Here is a 15,591-nt window from a genome sequence, read left to right on the forward strand (position 1 = left end):
TTAATGCGGGGCTTGAGCTCATCTCACACAGTTGCATATACATCAAACAAAGAAAGCTGGAAGCCACTGAAAACTATCTCACTCACTTATTGATGGCCATTACTCTTTAAATGATGACACTCAGTGAGAAATCAAAGTATGTAGATATATAATCCTGGTGACAAAATGAGGGCCTTGATGGATTATGAAAAACATACACATGAAGAAAGTAGAAAAGACCTCTGTAAGAATCACAACCCAAAATTTTAGGATAAAGGATGATTAACCAGTGTTTATTCTAACAAAAACGTGTAGATAAGTCCTCCAGGTTTCCAAAACTCCTTGTATCACTGTGTTGCTGATTCTGTATTTCATCAAAATAAGACTATTTCAAAATGTGAACATCTCATTTTGGACAGGTGCTCAGACACATACAGTGTTATCTCACCTGTGAATGTCTAGAGCTGTTTCATTTCCCCAGCCTGTGCTGCACAATAATAACAACAGTCAAGCTTCCATTGTCTTGCACAGCCTTGCCTGGTGTCAACAGAAGAAGCCACATGCTTCATGTGGTCGACAGTCCCAGCTGTGGAGAGAGGCTCACAGTTGCATCTGATCTTAGTGTACTCAGCTGCGCCACAGACTTTCAAACCTCACAAAAGGAGGAACTCTGTGTGTGCTTAAGATTGCGTGTGTGTGGGTAGGGTTTGCTGAGCTTTTCAAAAGTAGAAGACAGTTCACCCACCTGTTAATTAATTTTCACAATTGTCACACAGAGCAAGCTGAAAGTGATATCAAACCATTGTAAACCATTTGAAAATACAGTATTTAGGCTTTAATACGTTTTTAAATGCTTTTCTATTGATGCCATTCATTTTGCTTCATGTTGGCAGCTGTTTGGCTTATAATCAGCTGAACATCAAAGCTTATTTTACCTTTTTTATTTACCACAACTTCACCATTAAAAACCAAAAAGAAAAGCTTGTGAATGGGTACAAACTTCTATGGTTCCCAGCTGGCGAGACCCGAAACCCACATTTCTATTATGTGTCTTGAAAAGGAATACAGCATGTCACACAATATAACCTCCAACAAGAAACAAATGCTGATAGCTACCTGTCTGACAGATTGGAGGAGTTAACTTTGAGCATCAGGTCAGCTATGAACCAAAAGACTGAGAAAGGGGGGCAGTCAGGCTCCAGCTGTTGGGTTTCAAGGCAGCCAGCAGCAGATGGGGCCCTAGAGTTTAGCCCAATCCAGCTGGATTACTGAGGAAAAATGTTGTTTTTTAATTTTACCCAGAAGGATCAAATTGATTGATTTTGCCTGATTTTTTTCTTACATGCATCTGGATCAGTGTTTGCTCAGTATCATTTTGAATTAATGAGGAACTGATTTTGTGTGCAGTTGCCTGTAAACTGTAATGATGTGGTAAGAGTTTTGTTGCAGTTGTCTGTTTTTTGTTTTTTGTTCTGTTTGTTGTTGTTTTGTTTGTACATGTCAGTTCATTCCTAATAACAATATAAAGGGGATAATCTATCTATCTATCTATCTATCTATCTATCTATCTATCCTGAGAAGCCCAGGCGGCAGTGCACGCGGTATCTTGTCTAGTGTTTCTATTGGCCGATTCATATTAAACGAGTTCCGGCCCCTTTCAAGCCCTTAAAAATACGGAAGTTAGTTCCACCGAACGATTTCAGTTGTTCTTGACTTTTTGACAACGCCTGTCGTTGTTACTATTTTAATCATACTTTACATCTGTAAACAAGATCACGTAATAAACAGCGTGTTTTGAAATTGAAGAAGTATTTAAGAATGTGGCAAGTTTTCGCGGAGGGATCCATATGCTGCCGCCAGCTCTGGCGTGGAGCGTAATTCGAATCGCTCTCTGCTCGGCTTTAGTCGTGTTTTTCCTTTTTCTTTTTCTTTTTTTTGTAGGAACACATATTGAGATGTGAATGGTCTTTTAAATACACCATCGTCTGTATATCTTTTTATATACCTATTTTAACAGCAGAAACCCTTGTTATTTATTACATTTAGAAGGTAAGTGTTTTATTTGCTGTCACTTCATTATCCTCCACACTGCTGTTGCTACTGTTAGCTAACGTCCCTTATGAGGAGACCTCCGTAAAACAACAGTTAGCATTAGGCCTGTTTTTCTAAGCCAGTCGTCGACAGTAATGTGCTTGGCAGTCGTCTGCTGTAGCTGTTAAACTGTCACCGACCCCTACGGTTCCTTACTCATTCAGTATACGCATTTATTATAAAGTACATGTGAGAGCTTTTGGGTTAACGTTGTTTACGGGGGCATCCTGCTAACTCTATTAGCATCCAGCTAATGTCTATGAATTATTACTTTTTATAATGTTGTGGACTCTGCCATCAACTTTTGTTAGTTCCAAATGTTGAATTCATGGTGTTCGCTGTAATGGCGTACAAGCATGACTTGTATTAGAACAATATATGCATATGACTGACTAGTCCTCTGTTGTCATCCATCTGAAGTTTCACCCAGTAACCGCTGTTGACAATCTACATGTGCTTCTGGTTCAGCTGCTCTTGAATTATAAGATCTGCTTTTTTGTCTATGCAGATGGCTGCCACAGAGATGAACACAGCTGGCACTGAGGGAGATCAGAAGGAGAATTTGTTGTCACCCTCAGAGGAGGACACTGTTTTAAATGACACCGCAGCCCCCCTTAATTTCTCTGAGCTCACACCTTGTCAGTTTGGGATCTCTATCCAGAGTTTTACCCCAGCAGCATCATCAAACCGCAAAGGTGAGAGGACTGGTCCTTAATGGATGCTAGACCACACAACATTCCTCTGAGAAGTGTTTGCCTTGTGTCTGCTGTACTCAGTTACCACTAAAAGAGATCATGAGAAAACCTGTAGGAATACTGTAGGTTTTTATATAATCTGTAATATTAGGGTGTAAGCCATTCAGGAAGAAATCTCAACATGTTAAACCATACTGCATTCACAATTGTGACCACAGCAACAACAGATTTAGCCTTCAGAACCATTCATCAATGCAGAGACAAAAAAAAGTCAAGAGAAAGTTGATCTTTCCCACATATTGCACCAGTTGAGTGTTACGTGTTACTGAGGTCCCATTCTTCTCTTTCTTGCTCTAGATAAGTCCCGTCTAGCACAAATAAAGGCACGGCGGCGGTCCAACATAGGTGTCCGGGGCTCCCCGGAGACAAACTCCCTCATCCGCTTCATGGCACAACAGAGGATGAAGACTCCGCCAACCCACCAAACTCCAGAGGTGAGATGCCTCTGTTGTGCAGTTGAGCAAATCTTAGACCCTTGTCACATTATAGCAGTTTGAGGCAGTGTTCAGATTAGTGTGGCTTTTGGTCAGCTCTGTGTGATCAATATAGAAACTGACATATATTACTGATACTGCGCGACATATTTTCTCAGTATTTCTTCATCAGACACACACAAGGACTGCCACTGCCACAAATACATACTATTGATTACAGATGAGCCTGTTGGATCCAGCACCAAATTCACACATATTATTTATGCATTGGCACGCAGTGAGATATTGAGATTTTTTGCCTATTTAACCTCACAATGGTCAAATAAATATTTACTGTGAAAGTCGCACTAGCTTCCTTCCTGTCTGAAAAACATGTTTGATATAATTTATAAAAATAGTCATTTGTGAAAGCAAAGCAAAGACATGTTGTAGTACTTCCTATTAGCTTCAGTAAAATTATTATCATAGCCTGACCTGAGGGGAGACAGGCTATCATGTCCGACTTGTCTGACACACAGTTACTGATGTAAGATAACTGGTATTGTGTCCATGTATACAGCACTGAGCTGCTCTGTGCAGCCTTGATCAAAGTCTGTGGAGCACACCCAGGAAGTGTTAATATCGAGAGTAGCTTTATGCATTAGCATAAACCTAATGCAGTAAATGAACAGAGCAGAAGAGAAATTATGGATCTCCCGCTGTGACAGTGCTGTTTGAATGACAGAATGACTTCAGGCAAATGCTGTTAAATAAAGCAGTATTATGTAGGGGATTTCTATGGTGCTGGAAATTCAAGTTTGTCAGCCCACAATACATATTCTTATCACTGAATAATACTGACTTTTCTATTGTATTAATTGTAATATTTCTACATAAACGAGGAGCATATGAGATAAAAAATGAAATGTACAATGGATTGTACACATGTAGTCCCTTTTCAAGTTCTGACCAATATAGAACAGCCTGTGACCTGATGGAGAAATCTTTAGTTAAATTTCACTTTTATCTCATGTGATCCTTGTTGAGGTAGAAATATTACAGTTAATATAACAGAATACTCTGTATGAAGAGCAGAGCCCTCCCTGGCTTCTCTGTAATTAAAATACTAGTGTTAGGAAATGCACATGATGAAACAAGTACATTTTCTTTCACAAAACAAGACTTGACAAGATCAATGTGAGGAGAAAGGTCAAACCATGTGAAAATGTAATCATGTTTAAAACCTTGTTTCTTCTGCCATGTTGAATACATTAACATAGCACAGCAGATGACTGCTTTTCCAACACTGTAAATTAAGAGCCCATAGAGAACTCATTAAAGTGATGCTTTACCCAATATTTAATTATCAAAGACTCCCTCTCTGTAGGCCTGAGAGGTTGCTATTACAAGTTATTTGTTTTCATGTTTAACAGAGAAATGTCAGTCATAGTGCACTCTAATTAACAAGTCTCTTTGCCATAAAAAGCCCAGTAACAGACACACTGCACCATAATCCACTTCTCCACTGTCCATCATTATTCTTGGTATGTTTCAAACCAAAATTCAGTTGTTTTAAATGTCTTTTCATTGGTTTAAGGATAGACAATGCCTGAGTCAATTTTTTTTGTTTTCTGATGGTTTTAGGTAAACACCACCATTGTTTTTCAATTCAGCAGCACAGTGGCCTCTATACTGATTTATGATCAGTTGAGAAAAACTGTGCTCTTGGATGATGTGAATGATTTAAGATTACATTTTTGTGACAAAAAATTAAGGGGTTATATTTTAAATGTAGAGCCTCCAAAAGATTTCTGTCCTAGCTTACTCATTGCTGAAGATAGCATGTTTCTAATCAGGACATGAGGCGGGCACTAAAATGTTTGAGCCAATGGTATGAATCTGCTCATGAGCATAAATAGCTTGTATTAAGGATCCAAATGAAAATTGTGCAGGTAGTCACATAATGACATGGCTATGCATATTTAGAACATAGTGAGCATATGCTGGACAGCAGGGAGGTGTATTATGTTGCAGAAGTGGTTGAAAAGGTTTCTGTGGACTTTTTGGACTTTTTTCCGCCGTGAAAACCAATTCTCAAGTCTGCAAGTGAGTTTGATACAAAAGAGATACATTTTTGGTCATATTTCACTTGAATGAAAGTATTCCTTTAGTCTTGTGTGAATGGTAATGACAGAATATTCTCAAGGTGTTAGATAATGCACAGTTTAGCAAACCATAATATTCCTGGATTGTGTGTGTGGATGGAGTATGTGATATATATGCTGCCTCTTAGTAATTCTGCTCCTGTAATTTCAGAAGTCTATGGCCTGTCAAGCTGCATCACTGAGCAGATATGTTTGTTTTTGCTGTCTCAACTCTCAGCATGTAAGAAGTAGCCCCTTCCTTCCCCGGGTCGCTTCCACACTGAGGCAGAAGATGGCCTCCTTCCAGAGCCTGATGGATGTGGAGGAGAGTGAGGTCTGTGATCCGATGCCAAGGCAGGACAGCAACACTGGAGGATGCATCAAGACAAGAGATTATCTGTCTGGTGAGCGTGCCTCATTGCCACAGGATTAATAGTTTCATTTCTCAAAGAGGATCTATGCCAGTAGGATTTCTTTATGATGTCTGGAGGCACTGTTCAAAAGCAGTGGATTAATGCATAGCACAGTTTAAGCCTGTCTCTGACAACATCTCACAGCAGTCATTTCTTTTGAGCTTGGTCAGCCTCTTAAATGGGCCAGTTTCTGAACTGTTTGTTGCTGAAGTGAGACTTTGTCTCTGTTCCTTTGATGTTTTTTTAAATGTTTATTTGATGTGTGATATTTTATTTTTATTTAAGTGAGGTGTCCCCAGGTCCCACTTGTTGTTGTATGTTTATGTAACATTCCTTTTTGATAGGTGTTTATTTTTTTTCCCTCTCAGATGGAAACAGTATCGATGGAGGCAAAGAGAACCACCCACCAATGATGACACCCACACCCAAAAAGAGGAGGCGCCTTGGCCCCCTCGAAAGCTGCGAGGTGGAGATTAGAGAGGCCAGAACTCCTGCCCTCCACTTCAGTTTAAAGGAGCAGGAGGTACACTCACTCTGACCATGTATTTACTTGGCTGCTGTAAATAATTTAACTAAAAGGTTTTATCTCTCTGTACTTGGCTTCAATTGAATCCACTGATTATTTTTAACTCCTTTATGAATGGTAGATGTCAGTGCTACACAGGACTTTTTTACTACAAGCATCCAAAAAGAGAAAAACAAGCATCCTCAAACAAACTAAGTTTGAATTTAGTGCTGGGCGTTGACGGGTATTTATTTTTTTTATTGCTGTATCTTCTTTGTTTGTCTTTGGTTTTTGAAGTTGTATTCTTATGTATCATTTAGAACACTAAGACAGCAGTTTGGTAAATACATTATTTTCTGTGCCCATGAGAGGAGTGCTTTTGCTGTTGTGGTGTAGTGCAGTGGAATGAAAGCAGTGGGAATTCCCTAATCATATCTGCAGGAGGATGAAGAACTGGTGACACAGGTTACAACAGAAGGACCACTGCCATCCAGTGAGACGGTGGAAGAGACCCAGGCTGTGCTTATTTCCCCTCCTCTACATGTTGACTTTGAGCTTCAGGCCTGTTCCCCTACTAAGAACCAACAGGTTTGGTTTTAATCCAGACTGCAACACACACACACAAGTACACAAAGAAATTAGGTATGAATCACAGAGAAACTGGGGGGGGTCATTTAAAAAAAAAAACAAACAAAAAAAAAAAACACCAGAAACACAGCTAAAACCAGCAAAGAGCTGTTGTGTAATTGACAACCCAAGCAAAATCCATAAGAATTCAAGCAGAAATTTTTAATCTGCCAAAGTGAAGTGATGTGAAGTGATCTTTGTCACGTTAACTAACCAAGCATACAGTTGTCTGAATGATAAGTGTAATTTTATGTAACTTCCATTGCAATGTGGCGCCAAGCGGTAATCACGCGCATCTCCACTGCAGCCACACAGCAGGTGATTGACAGGCAGACATACAATATTTTTGGCCTGTTTGAGAACAGCGACAAACTGATCTTCTCTACACTTAACCAAAAGCAGTTTTGCCAGAAAGTACTCATCATGTGTGGCCATGGAAGCAAGAGAGTGCACCATTTTAAAAAGTGTTAAAACATTTAGGTACTTTAAGTACTCACTGTGGTTTGGGTTGTTTTATTTTCTCTTCTCTACATTCCTGCTCTTACTTTCCTCTAAACTGTAACAGCCTCAGTTTTCTGATCTGCTTTAGCCTGGCCATATCTGAGCTGTATTTGTGTGTTAAGAGAACATTTTCTGTGCTTGATACATTTTGCAACCAACGTTTTCCACCAGGGGCCCTCTGGTAAGCTTTTATTATGTAGCAGCTGTAGGAAAGGCAGTTTATTTTTCATTGAGGTCAGCACAGACTGCTGTGCATTAAAAATTGGTCCACACAACAAAATGTTTATACATACACAAACAGAGCAGTAAAAACAACAGTTGTGTTTTTTCAGAAAGTTACATGCTAGAGCTTTTTCTCAGCTGGTCATAGTAATATCTTGAAGTCTCCACAGATTGCCTGGCAACCTCAAGGTGACATTAAGGCTTGATGAAGTGACTGCACCTGGATAAGATATAGTTCATTAGTGTTTGATTCTCTCCTCTAAGTCTCAGCAAGACAGTGAATAAATGCATTTCCCAAAATGTGGAACCTTGCCTTAAAATATTGCAAAGGAAGAAATGTAACCGAAACATCTATAGTGAGCTTCATTAATGAATCATGAACTAAATAGAGGATTGAAATCGTCTCATTGAGTATGTTGGGAGTATGCTTTCAGACAAAAATTGGCGCTAGTATCAGATCTATTTCAATAACACTTACTCTTACTTAACAACCTGCTTTCTGGAGCTCCTCAAACTTCCGTCAAACAGAATTGGGGATCTCATATATTCTCTCTCAACAGGATGGTGTCTTTGAACTCCAAAGCCCCAGCCGACCACAGCTTGCTGATCCTGTAGCAGCTTCACTAGCTCTCCCTGCCTCGCCCCTCCCCATCCCCTCTCTCCCTTCTCTGCTGGACCTGAAGCCCACAGGTAAACACACACTGCTCTCTGTGGCCATACTAGAGTAACTAGCCTTTTATCTTGGTTTATCCAAGTCTTTGAGGCTACGTCTGATGCAGTGCACCCAGGCTCCATACCAGGAGAGTGTCCAGGTTGTATTTTCAGGGAGGAAATTCATGTTAGTTAACAACTTTTGAGTTTCCTGTTTTTGAGAATGTGTGTTTTAGCCACAAAGGAAGTGTAACTTGTAACTTAGGATCACTCTCACTAGCACTGTACTTGGATTAGCAAATTCAGCCGTTACAATATCACTACCCAAGCGTGACCATGACCCAGGAAAAATTCTAGCTTTGTGAAACTGCTGCAACTTCATATTCATAGTGACAGTCTTCTTCATGTCCTATATGTCTCAGATCCAGTTAAATATAGTGCACTATAACTTGTTTAGTTTTTAAGTTCAGTTATAAAATTCTGGTATGTCATATAACATATCTTTCAATAGATCAACTGTGGTTTTCTGCTTCTTTCTTTTAGTATTTTGTTGTCTAATTGGCATATAAATATCTGAAAAGCTTAGATCTCGGTTGATTAAACTTGAAGGACCCATAGACTATAAAGCTATAAATTAGTAATCAGTCCGTTTTATTTCATATTTTTTCATTTGGGAGCTTTACCATCTAAATTTTATTAATTAAACACCAAGAACCATGTCTACAGTTTTAAGAGTTTATAACAAAGTAGAATTACTTTCTGCCTCTGTATACATTATGTAGTAAGAGCCACAAAAGTAAGTGGCTTAGTTGTGCATTCAAGGTTTTATTCTCTGGACAGGAGACGATGAGTCCACTGGGATGTCTGCAGTTAAGAAGAAAAAGAAGGTGCGCTTTGGAGGTCCGCTCTCTCCTGAATTCTTTGATAAGAACTTGCCCCCCAGCACCCCGTTACAGAAGGGGGGCACACCGGCTCGAGCACCCACACCAGGCGGGGGTTTACAGCTGCGCTCGGTGCTGAAGACACCGCAGAGGAGTGAATCCCAGACACCACAAGCTCAGCCAGACCACCTCAGCCCTACTGTGTTTGGTGCCTCCCCTACGCTTGCCATGCCTCGCAACCGCAGAATGCAGTCTATGGGAGAGGATAGTGAGGAGAAGGATGGAAAGGTAGACAGGATGCCAGAAACATTTTGATTGTTACAGTGTTGAAAGTTTACACTGAGATAACCAGGATAATCAGGTAGCACACAGGAACAAACACCCAGCAAACTAAGGCAGTTCTGATTTTTATTATTTGTCCTTTTTTTGCTTTACCAAGGCTCAGTTTTTTCTGTTAATATACTTGTATGTTATAATTGAATACATGTTGTGTTGTTGGTAATTGTATGTTACTTAGAAGAACTAGGATTTGAGCCTCTATCTTGTCTAGGTTGTGTTAAATTGATCGTTGAGCAACATTGTTTTTCTTTATTTTCTGGTCCTAGATTGTTTTCCCCCCAATGGAGGAGATTGACTCTGCAGTGACAATTGATACAGGTTGATTATTATAATTTCATCCTGAGAGCTACAGTTTATTGTCTCTGGTAGAATGCAGTGAAAACCTGTTTATATGATAACCACTCATTCTCTCTCTATATATGTTAAAATTTCAGAATATACGTGGGACTCCCAGCCTTTGGATTTAAACACTGCTTTCCACAAGGAGGCTCTCTCTCAGATAGTGACAGGTGAACTGCCATCATACTTTCCTTTCGTTGTCAGTTAACTTTGTGTCTTCATTCCCCTCTTCTCTGCCTTATCCTATCTCCTGACAAATCCAGGACTGTCAAGCTATAAGAGTTATCATAAATGAAATTCAAGTTTATGTGTAGCTCCAACAGCTGACAAGAAAAAAAAAGCCAATTGCCAGTCTACAAGTGTAGGTATAGAAATCAGGGAGGTCAAAATAATAAAGATGTTAAATCAATAAAGACAGTACAGTACCTTTTTCATTTGGATTCAGCCACAGCAGCCATATATTCAGCCATATCAAAGTTATGTGACACGTTTTGTTTTCTGTTTGTGCTTCTGTTGATCCACAGAATCAGTGATAATATCATCTGCAGCTCAAGTCACAAACAGTTGTCATTTCTGTGCTGTTGATTCTTCCTCAGAGTCTGAGACTAAGCCCAACACAACCTCCAAGAAGGATGCCCTGGATGAGCCTGCATCCTTGCCAGAGAAGGAGAAGCAACCTGAAGCAGGTGTTGAAGCTCCAGCTCCAGTCAGACCTAACTATAAAAGGCAAAAGGTGATTATAGCTTTAGTTTTTTCTTTTTTTTAAATCTATTTTCTTGAATAGACCGTTGTGGGCATATGAGTTATATTTTTAGTGACACCCTGCTTTACATTAATACGGTTACTCTCTGTTAATATTGCCCAGGTAATTATAACCATTCTCTGTAGAACCTGTGAAAGTTCTATTTATACCAGAAAAGCTTTAAAATGTCTCTCTTAACAGCCAGAACCAGCCTGTGAATCCACCACAAAGGCCTCAGCTCGCTCCAGCAGTCGAAAAAGAAAGGTCTGCTATTACCACAAACTGCTCTCAGCTTGATCTCACTTTACTCCATTTACCAGACGAGATTGTCTTTCTTAATAATTTAGGGGTCATAACATGCTCCTATCTAATCTACTGTTTAATTCCACTGGATCTGAACTTAATCAAATCCGAGGATATCCAATTTATGTGTGTGAGAGAGTGTGGCAGAGACACTCTCTGTATAACACATCCTCATGCCAACTCTGTGCTTCCCCAGCAACCAGAGGAGAGGGAACCAGCGAAGAGGTCGACACGCTCTGCTGCCAAGTCGGCCTCTGGGAAGATGAAGGTGAGTTGGCGGAGTCTGCTCGTTTGATTTCTCTTTACACCACTTCACCGAGGGATCTGCAGACCTGTCTTTTTGGAAGGCAGTCATGGAGCTGATGGCTGCACTGTCTGACTACAACTTACTTTGCCTGAGTTAAGGAGAAGATCTGTGTGTATGTACATTTGTATGCTCCTACACCACTACAGATTTATCATTCTTACCACATGATCGGAAATAATGGGAATTCTGTTAGGAATTAAAGTAATTTATTAGCTTGTGCCAAGTGGTGCGTGAGTCGAGAACCTGCACTGCTGTCACAGATAATAGTACCGAGATGTTTGATAAGGCAGAGAGGTAAAGTGAATTTCTTGCAGTTTTATTATGACCCATGTCATAATGTGAGAGGATAATGATGATATTTTGTATCATGTGAGAGAAAAACCAAAACCAAAATGTGTGTCCAATTTCCCCACCCTCTCTGTGGCTCTCAGGCCCAAGCCATTCATACCTAAACTATCTAAACTAAAAATAAATAAATAAATAAAAAGCCACCAACATAAATTTTAATTCTTAAAAAAAGTTAAATAAATCTCAAAATCAATTGAGTATTGTAGTTTCAACAGACATCGACTAGTTAACTATTTACTAAGTAGAATATTATAATAGTGAATTAGTTGGACTATTTGCAGTGATATGATGCACTGGTGAGGTTTCCCAGTACAACAGCGTGACTCACTGATGTTGCTGAGAAAAACAGTATCACCAGGTTTAGATGTTAAGTCCAATCAGACAAGTTTAATATGTGATAGTTTGTAGTACATTCCCCAATGCATCAAAACCAGTTGTTTGAAGGCGGTCTGCAGTGTGGATAGCTGTAGCCATCTTTGCTGTGACTCCTATTACAACAGTCAGTTTACTGAGCTTGTAGTGTCTGCATCTGCAACAGCTTTGTAGCTTTTTTGGTTTGTTTTCTTCATACATAGAGGCTCTCTGTCAGGGCTGTGTGTCAGTCTAAATGGGATCCTACCCATCAGATTAACCAAAAACTGGTTTGGTTGCAGAGCTGATGAAATTTAATTAAAGCAAATGTGTAGTTCAGAAGAGACCTTAATTATTAGAGGCCAACCCAAGAAGGGGAAATTTCCCAGTGACCTTGGAGAAGTAAATCCCTCAAAATATTATTATTATTATTTGTAATAATTATTTTCATTCATATGTTATGTGTTGATTTTACTGTTGTGTTGTTAATGTGATAAATCCTAAATATTTTATTAATAATTAATTCAGTAATCCTCAGCCTGTGACACAGCGTCTACAGCATGACCCACCAAAATTCTCAGCTAAAAAAATCATGTTTATGCACTTGTTGGGGACAATATCAAAATCATCTACAACGATCAATCCAGTGCAATCACATTCACTGATAACCAGTGTCGTATTGATTAGATGTACAAGAATTACAAGTCACTTCACATCATATCATAAATGGATTCTTACCAACTAATAAAACATTTTCAGCACAATAAATAGAGACCTGTTCATGATGCAGATAATTTTTCAACAGATGACCTCCACAGTAACACGTCGGTGGAACAAAGACGTGGACCACTCCCTGTATGGCTCTCGGGAATATGCCTCCAAGAACCCCACTCTGAGTCCCATCACTGAGAGGTTGTCCTTCATCAGTCAGTCTCCAGCAGTGCAGGAGACTCCCTCGACGAGCTTTACAGGACCTGCAGGTAATAACCATTCTCATCTCATAGTTTTAAAGAAAGTTAAAGTTAATTATGCACTACACTTATCCACAACATACAACCCTTCACAATCTGTGGTTGTCAGTATGTCTCCCCTCTCTCCCGGCAGCCCCAAATCCAGAGCCCCATTTGAATCCTGAGATGGCTAACGCCAGTCAAGTGACGGGTGACCTCACTGTGACACACGCCTTGGAAAATCCTTCAGAAGTTTCTGTCTCAACTCCCAGCTCCAGTAAAGGAAGCATCAGAGTGAAGGGCAGGAGGCTGTCAGGGCGAAGGGTCAGAGGGAGAGGACTGAAGAAAAGCAAGGTCGGTGTTACTGATTGTGGCCTGCTCAGCGAGGAGACTCAGGACCTGACTGGAGGAAAGACAGAGGAGCACTGGGAAGACCAAACCACTACAAATCTTGATGCAAGGGAAACCCCACTGAACCACACTGTACCTAAAGAGGGAGAAGCTGATATTGAACTTGGCACCCAGACTTCTGCAGATACACTCAGCAAAGACTCCGGTGGAAAATCAAAATGTCACGCTGATCTAAATGTCTGCCCACATCCAGGTGAGGAACTCATCTCCACTTTGAGTCAGCCAGCAGAGCCAGCACAAAGAAAAGCCAAGCAGGGCAGGAGGAGCTCAGTCCTACAGGAGCAGGGGGACCAGGAAATGGAACACCCAACAAGCCATGAAGTGGAGGAGAAAGGTCAGGGAGACCAAGCAGAGAGCCAGCATGAAAACAGCAGCTCAAGCTCTGACAGCCAGGAAGATGGGGGAGTAGCTAATTTGGACCTGGCCCCCTGGCAGGCTGACTTTAATTTCGAGGATGTATTCAAACCTGTGGCCAGTAGAGGGCAACGCTCTGTACGCCGCAGCCTGAGGAACCAGAGCAACGTAGCGTGCAGCAGCAACAGTGCAGGTCTCGCCTGGCTGCCTCGGACCTCCCCTGACTCTGGTAAAGAAGCCCGCAGGAGGACCCGGGGCCGACAGCTCAGTGCTGCTCTACCTGTCCAACCTCTGGTCCCTGAGGAGACACAAGACAACGCTTCATGAGACTTCAGATTGATCACATGGGACACTGCCTGCTTATTTGAATGAACTAAGATTAAAGTGGGAGAACTAATACATTCATTACACTGTCATACGTACCTAACCACCCTGTTTTTAAAATTAAATGGAATTTACCAAAGAAGGGGGTGATTGTTCTATATTAGCTAAAACCTTTATTCTTTTGTTCTGTGTGAATTATTAGAGCTGACCAGCAATTTGTAGCCAGATTCCCACTGGTATCCAAGCCGGTCAATACACTGAGAGTCCAGTTATGTCTGCCGACCACCTCCTAATCAATATCCAACCACTCAGCTGGTAATCACAGTGCGTCTTCAGTCTCCCTCTCCTAAGTCACTAGATCCGAGCATCTCCAAGTCAATATCTACTCTTTGTGGATAGATGAAGATGGCTGTGCTGCATTCACTATCTGTCTGGCAAGGCTTTGGGCTGGGGGCTGGAGTAATGGAAAAGTAATGGAGGGAGAGAATGAGCCTTACACACAGAAATCAAATTAATAAGACTCAAATAATTGTGTTTATTTGTGGCTGCTGGAGTGCTTCAGACTGTTGACATAGCGGATGATGTCCAGAAGACGTCTCTCATTGCAGCATCTGAGCTTTTAATGGATGGTTCTAATATTCTGTCAATAATTAATAGTGATAGCTGGTCAAATTGAAATTGTCTTGTACATTACATCAAATTAAAAATAAGTTGTTCTCAAAACGTTTCCTGAAATGTCAAAGTGTACCTTGCTAGACTCTGATAAAATGCTTTGGTTGTATGTGAAGACATCCCATTATACCAAACTCTGTTCATTTAAACAGCTGATTAAGACTCATTTGGAAGGAATTCATCCAGATAATAAAACAGCCTCTATCTCCACAAATGTGATGTTCCAGCTGTGTGGTCACTTCAGGTCAAGTACAGCAGCTTTCCTTTCGCATCAGCCACAACCTTTAGCCATAACTGAATGAATCGCCACATAAATTACCATTCTGATCTACATTTTGAACACAGCCAAATGTCTGGAAGTAAATTGACCTCTAACCTCAGATTCCACCAGTTACAGATTCAGATCAGCCCCTCTTTACTGGCTCCATCCATCTGCCAGAGAGGAACGAAGAGAGCAGTAACAAATTGAGTTTCAGATTCAGTTCACATAGGAAAATTGGCTCCCAGAATGATGCATGACTGTAATCTATCCATCACTGGGTAATTGACTCCCTCCTTTAACATCAAGTCAGAGTTACTTGGCTGAAGGACACCAGAGGTTTCTGGCTCCCAGTGTGTGCGTCAAGGTCTCCTCTGTGTTCCCATGGAAGACAGATGGACAGAATCACAAACCCTGTGATGTAGAGCTGTGTTGATGCAGTGGGGCCACGGTGCCATCTGGTGGTGGCTTTGAGTAGTTGCATGAAACCAGTTATCAGTCAACTATGAGGAGATGAAAGAAGTCACAGGGACTGATGTTTTCAGAAAAAGAGGAAATAATTTAGTAGATGCATATTCATTTATGATTAGCATTTCTTGATGGGTACAACTGCAGAGCCCTTAAGGCATGTGTGTGTGTGTGTTTTCCCCACAGCATCATGCGCTTGTGTTATGACCGTGTCTTTTCCCCTGTCTTAATTTTAGTTTTAA

The 15,591-nt window shown here is 40.7% G+C and overlaps 1 protein-coding gene across 2 annotated transcripts; it reads left to right on the plus strand.

Annotated features, from left to right (window-relative positions):
* The first annotated feature begins 1,650 nt into the window (after nt 1-1,650).
* On the plus strand, nt 1,651-14,836 carry cdca2 (cell division cycle associated 2). Of its 2 annotated transcripts, XM_018669631.2 has the most exons (15): nt 1,651-2,028; nt 2,579-2,765; nt 3,123-3,259; nt 5,621-5,786; nt 6,164-6,318; nt 6,742-6,888; nt 8,211-8,340; nt 9,142-9,470; nt 9,788-9,839; nt 9,956-10,030; nt 10,457-10,593; nt 10,804-10,866; nt 11,102-11,173; nt 12,717-12,891; nt 13,016-14,836. In XM_018669631.2, exons 2-15 carry the CDS (start codon nt 2,579-2,581, stop codon nt 13,951-13,953), a joined length of 2,763 nt encoding a protein of 920 aa, XP_018525147.1. In that variant the 5' UTR covers nt 1,651-2,028; the 3' UTR covers nt 13,954-14,836. The 2 variants fall into 2 exon arrangements, with proteins under 2 accessions (XP_018525147.1, XP_050931134.1); XM_051075177.1 differs by lacking the exons at nt 1,651-2,028; nt 2,579-2,765; nt 3,123-3,259 and adding an exon at nt 5,177-5,344.
* Nucleotides 14,837-15,591: the final 755 nt, after the last annotated feature.

Source organism: Lates calcarifer, linkage group LG13 (assembly GCF_001640805.2).
Source record: "Lates calcarifer isolate ASB-BC8 linkage group LG13, TLL_Latcal_v3, whole genome shotgun sequence".
NCBI lineage: Eukaryota > Metazoa > Chordata > Actinopteri > Centropomidae > Lates > Lates calcarifer.

Excerpts from the sequence above, each read along its gene's own strand:
- cdca2 (XM_018669631.2), top strand. The coding sequence starts at position 2,579 with ATGGCTGCCACAGAGATGAACACAGCTGGCACTGAGGGAGATCAGAAG. Across the intron at positions 8,341-9,141 it reads GCTGGACCTGAAGCCCACAG|GAGACGATGAGTCCACTGGG; the intron begins GTAAACACACAC and ends TTCTCTGGACAG. Across the intron at positions 10,031-10,456 it reads TCTCTCTCAGATAGTGACAG|AGTCTGAGACTAAGCCCAAC; the intron begins GTGAACTGCCAT and ends ATTCTTCCTCAG.